At 39.8% G+C, this 6000-nt stretch overlaps 1 protein-coding gene across 16 annotated transcripts in view; it reads right to left on the bottom strand.

Annotated features, from left to right (window-relative positions):
• Positions 1-5789, bottom strand: part of MBNL1 (muscleblind like splicing regulator 1) — a 197894-nt gene extending 192105 nt beyond the window's left edge. For 5 of the 16 annotated variants that reach the window (XM_063306557.1, XM_063306541.1, XM_063306553.1 and 2 more), the window contains exon 1: positions 5415-5717. Coding sequence is in view for 1 of the 16 variants with exons in the window: in XM_063306544.1 (XP_063162614.1) it covers positions 5610-5747 (138 nt within the window). In the remaining 15 variants the exon portion in view is untranslated. Of the gene's footprint in view, positions 1-5414 lie in introns of all 16 variants that reach the window. The other 11 variants (XM_063306554.1, XM_063306549.1, XM_063306547.1 and 8 more) reach the window with 5 other exon arrangements.
• Positions 5790-6000: the final 211 nt, after the last annotated feature.

Consider the following 6000-nt stretch of genomic DNA (forward strand, 5'->3'; position numbering starts at 1 on the left):
ACTGGGCTTCCCCACCTCCTGCACTGTCCCATTACTTATCCGTTAAAATTTGCAACTGAAGGTTGTACATAAAACAGAGGGCCAAAGGTATGTTTGTATTTACAGCCTATGGAATGCCTGCTAATTCTCAGTCCCAAGAAGGAAGTGGTGCAGCTTGCTTTTTTTAAACTCCTTGAAGTGTTTTCTGTACAATAGTCCATCTCTTCTGGGAATCTCAAATTTCAATCCATAATCAGACTTTTCTCAGCAACCCAAAATAGTAGCTGTTCAGTCAGGCTGTTATTGATTAATGCCGCTTCAGAGGATATCCACTGAATCCTAAAACTTATGGGTACGTGATCATTTGCACTTTTGTGAACAGTGAAGAACTTTAAAGCACATATACTAATCACGTAATATTTACCATATTCTTAAAGGAGTTTTAATATGCTCCCAACTCATCTTGAAGAACTGGAGAAGCACTAAGCAGTTCCAGAGATAAGGGGACACTAAACAGCTCTGTGTTTCATTTTACCCACCACTATCAATGAAGGATAGCTTCTCACATGCTATCCAATTTATATTCTTCCAAATGTTATTAAATAAATTTTCTGTAGATTGGGCCAAGTCAAATGTAGCTCTACTCATCTTGCTATATGCTCAATCAACAGCATGCTGCAAATCAATTCTTTCTCACTGAAGAACAGAGTTCACATATCACACAAACCTTAATGTAGTTCATTTACATTTGGCTTAAGAGTGTGTGAGAACCACTAAATTTATGACTTAGTATTGTGAAGACTCAGATGACTGTGGTCTATTCAATAAACCATGGTTAAATAAATTGTGGCTTAGTATGATATGTGAATCCAATGCTATTTTGTTCAGCTACAAATAACGAAAATCCCCTTTAAGTACTCTTACATTCACATTTATTTCAACATTCCTATGGAAGGAAAAACACTTCAAGGACTCAGCTCATAAAGAACTCAACAGCCACACATAAGATACACTGAAAATATGATGTTTGCTTTGTAGTTAAAAAAAAAAGAGTATTTTCCTTTGGCCCCTCTTTTTTTTTGGTTGCTTAGCAGCTATAAATGCTACAAATAAATAAGTCACAAAGCTAAATTGTACAATGTGACTTTTTTAAAAAAAATCAGATCCAACTATATACTTTGAAGGCCTGTTTAACACTCTGAAAATGTATATGGCACTTCTATGTTAAAAATACTGACCTTTTTTTTAAATTCTTTTCCATCTTTTCATATACACATTTTTAGCATGGTTTACATAGTAATAGGTATTACAGATGTAAAGTCTGCAGGGAAATAGGATTTCAACTGAAATAAGCTCTAAGTTCACACACACTACCATTTCCAATTGAGAGCTTTATTTTGCCTAAGTATTATCTATGGACCCAGCCTTAGTATGCTCATAAATCATGGCTCATGTTTTTAAATTATGTGTGAACCAGTTAAAATTCAGTTAAATTAGAACTAGAATCATAGGGTTGGAAGGGATCTCAGAAGTCTTCCAATCCAACCCCTGCAGGCATCTCCAAATCATAAAGGCCAGGATCCCAATCCTCACATAATTAGCTTTGTAAGCCCAAGTGGTTATGGATATGTATTTTTCAAACAGCAGTAGCACACATACAAGAAATGCATACACCTCCATTAGACAGCAAATAGTGGGAAACTGGGATTTTTCAAAATTGGTTTATTATAAGGCATGTTTAAATAAAAACAAATACCCCAAAGTCATAATAGATGTGAAGCATGCTTTGGAATTTCTGAAAGTGGAATTTTGAATCCTGATCATAAATAAAAGTCAAGAAATACTTTTCCAACATGTACAGCAATTTCAACACTAATAGGTAAGCCAAATATATTAATCTGAATTTGGGGATCCTGTTACCTCTCCAGTTATAAGCCATAGGAAACTATATTGATGAAACAAACCAGGTGGCCAAGGATAAATCATTTTTAGTTCTAACACATTAATCCAAAGAGGATGGTCCTACCACATAATGATCTGCTGTGTGAAAAGTAAATACCAGCAAAATGGCCTGTTTAAGATTACATAACAACTTTCTGAACTCCTTTTCAAACAACCTTTTCAGGATACAGATCTTCAAGATCTTCTCAAACTCAGAAAAACAGTTTTGCATAAAAGCACTTTATGGCTTCATACTTACAGCTTTAACAATTCAAGAAGGAGCTGGTTAGCTGTGAATGCTTAAATAGACTTATTCAAGGTAATGATGGTGGTTTGCTTTCCCAACCCCCATCTTCCTATCAATTTTCTTCTAAGTAGTTGAGATGTTTTATAGTTCTAAAAAGACTTCCAAGGCTAATGTGTACAACTCAATATACTCAACTGGAAAAGTCAGGATGGTGCACAGATCAGAGATACATAGGATATACTAGTTCAGACCTCTTTTGTGCTACAAATTAGCTTTGGATCCTAGGAAAATATCCCTGCATATCCTATATCATGTGACTTTTGCAAGGGCAAAATACAATCTGATCTGCATCCCTGAACAGAAACACAGAGCACTCCAAATTCACATACATACACGTAATTCTGTGAACTTTTCATTATTTTTTCTTGGCAATGTATACCAAGAAGCAATGTCCAGGATCAGATGTTACAATGTAACAAATACTCAACCTCAGTTGGTACAGATACAGCTCCTCTCCTCCTGCCGTGCAGATCCCCCCCCCCTTTGGACTAAGCAATAAGGATGGTTTTCTGCAAAGCTTACACCAATGTACACTAGTTACTACAAAAAGGTTCTTCTTTCTCTTGCTCTAAATCTGAAACCCAGTTTCAAATTCTGGTTTATCAATAAATAATGGTTAGTAAATATAATTATTCCAAGCAGATGTCATTATAGTATGACAGTATATAAATCATAATTGGAGCCAACAGCCAGGAAAGAAAAGAAAACATACAAGCTCAGGGGAAAGAAGGGGCAAAGGAAAAGAAGGCAGACCCACTCTTAGCTACTGAACAATGATTTAGCAATCACAGAGTGTGATGTCTAGACTAGGCCAAACCCTATTAGCTTTGTTTCAAAAAGAACTAGGTTTTTCATCTGATATTTCACTGGAAACACTTAATATCTGATTGATGCAACAAAGTAATCAGTTTATATTCTACATGATAATTAACTACTTTATTTTCTGCAGATAATTAATCTACCTATCATTCATCATTTCTTCCTCCCCTCTCCACAGATTTTTGCTCTGTCACTTTTGATCAGTTTTAAGGCTCCTAATCACTGACAGATGCCCCACCTTTTTGCTATCTAAATTTGAAATATTTTGTCTTTCACCCTTATGTCTACTGGATATTGACCAGGTCTAACAAATCATTTATTATAAAAGTGCAAGAATGCCATCAATTCTATAACAAAAATAAATACTGTTTACCAAATCTTACACATCTCTACAAAAAGAACCCATTTCAAATAGATTGCCATGGTATTGCTGCTTAGCACTGCTTCAAAATCAGACTTGCAAATGACTTTCCATTATTTTTAAAATATCCTACAGAGCAGTAGCAAGCATACTTCCCATTTTGGACACTGCTGCCTCTGTCTACCTTTGCTGAGTCTCCCTGAAGAGCTTTTTCTAATCCTCTTTAGTCATAGTGGTCAACGGCACATTTTGCAACATGACCGCAGAGTCTCCTTTCCAGGCCATTGAAAATTCCATAAACAATCCATCCTTTGACACCTGTACAATCCCAAATTTGATCTTTTACATGGCATCCATTAACCAATTATGTTCACTTTTGTCTTGTTTTCTTTAGTACATATTCCAAGTCTTAGTCACACGACTTGTCCTGTGTCTCAAAGGGTTCCATAGATTTTGAAAATTCTGCCAGCTCTTTGCCCATCTGGCTGGCACAGATGCATATCTGGAAGCATACCTCCTGCCAGTCTAGCTACCTTTTTTAAAAGTATAACCATTCAATATATATTATACACACATGCATCCCTATAATTAAGGACATTTGCACATATAAAGTGACTGTATAAGTCTCTATAAGTTTCTATACATAGCCACAAACACTTGCAAATTATCCTTTCGAGCAGATGGCTTATATGTCTGTATACAATCCAAATGGAATACTGTAGCTAAACAGATGCATTGAGAGAGAGAGACAGAGAGAAACTCCTCTCTAACTTTTTTCCCTCTTGAGTTTTGTTCATGTTAACTAAAACCAAATGCTTGTAACAGCTCACTTGAGAATTCAGAAGCTCTGGGTAAACAGCAAGTGGGCTGGCTTTTTTAACCTTAATTGTGCCAGTTATCTACTTTGGAGACAACACCATACACTGCACCACATTTAACATTCCCTCAAAGACACAGAAATCATCATGTTTTCACACATGCAGTGCAAAGCCACACAATTATCTTCACCCTAGCCAATCACAACACAAGTTCTTAGAATTTCTTTTGGAGAAATATATATGTATATGTATATGTATATGTATATGTATATATGTATATATGTATATTTATTTATTTTTAGGACTCCCCAGACCTCTGAACCTGGGCAAATCCCTCAGTATGCCAAATTATAGTGCTCTCCATATAAGGAAGTACAACTAAACATGTCACATGTTAATCTAAATGCGGTAGGCAATGTGTCAGCCTTTCAAAAAAGAAAAAAATAATTTGGTTCCCGCTTTACAGCACACTTTAATAAATAAATATTTTCCTCCAACAAGGAGAAAAATAGGGAGGAATCGTGCTTCTAATTTTTGCCAGGGGAGTAAGGCTGAGACTTGGAGGGGTGGCTGCAATATGGAGCGCTACGATACGAGAGGCCTGTCAAAGTCAAGCGTCCTACCCCGCCAGCCAAGTGGAGCTGCGTTGGTCTAAAATAAGGGGCACTCAGCACGCCAAGTTCAGGAGTAATTTAAGCCTGAAACAAAGGTCAGCGGGGAAAGGGGGCTTTTTCGTACACCTGCTTAGCCTGTGCCTCAGCTTTTGGGCGCGAGTGTGTGTGTCGTGTGTGTGCAGATTGCAAAAACTGCACGACCCCGCAAAGCAGCACACGCTCTCGCTCGCTCTCTCTCACATACACACACACCGCGTAGCCGCGGCAAGAGGAAGCGGCGGCTGAAAGCAGAATTGCAACTGCGACCTTCTGCCTTTCATTTTTTAAGCTGGGCGACGGGGCGCGAGACGAAATCCTTAAACTGTGGCGGGGACCTCCACTCCCCACCGGCAGCGGCCCTCAAAACTCGCTTCCTTCTTCCCCAGCCCGGGTCGTGGAACGCGAGCCGGAATATGCGGATCCAATCTAAAGCGCAGTCCAATCGAAACGTTGAGCCTTGCTCTCTCTCTCTCTCTCTCTCCCCCCCCCCCGCCTTCCCCGCCAGTCTTGCTCGACAACAAGGAACGACGTCTTACCTCTCAACATTTTTCAGAGGCAACCATCAGATCTTGGACGGGTCGACCAAGGCATTTTGGGGTATTCGGGAAAGGATGACCCCCCAAACCTTTTTTTTAAAAAAGCATAAATAAATAGAACCAAAACAACCACTGGAAAAAAAGGTGGGGGAAGGGAGAGAAAAGGGGGGGAAAAAGATGGGACGCGCCACTCGCCTTGTCACAGCGGCATTCTCGTCGCCCTAAAACCTCCGGCAGCTGCAGTGCAAAAAGACTGTCGCCGATGGCTGTGCAGGGCACGCTCTTATCTGAAGCGCCGAGTTTCCGCTGCTGCCTGCGCTGCCCCTCCCCCATCCAGCAAGCTCTAACCAGGAAGCAACTGGGCGTACTACTGCAAGAATGCAAAGGAAGGAAGGGAGGGAAATAAAATAAAATTACATGATATACATATTACGCGGGCGGGCGGGCGCGCGCTTGCGCGCACCCAAGGTCTTCCGCACGGCGTTCCCCTTTTGGTGTCTGGGTCTGTGTGTGCGTGTCTGTGCAAACAAGGTTCTGGAACTGGGGACTGGCAAATAGATTCGACAAGGAGGGGATGGGAAACGGG

This window comes from Candoia aspera, chromosome 6 (genome assembly GCF_035149785.1).
Source record: "Candoia aspera isolate rCanAsp1 chromosome 6, rCanAsp1.hap2, whole genome shotgun sequence".
NCBI classification, from domain to species: domain Eukaryota; kingdom Metazoa; phylum Chordata; class Lepidosauria; order Squamata; family Boidae; genus Candoia; species Candoia aspera.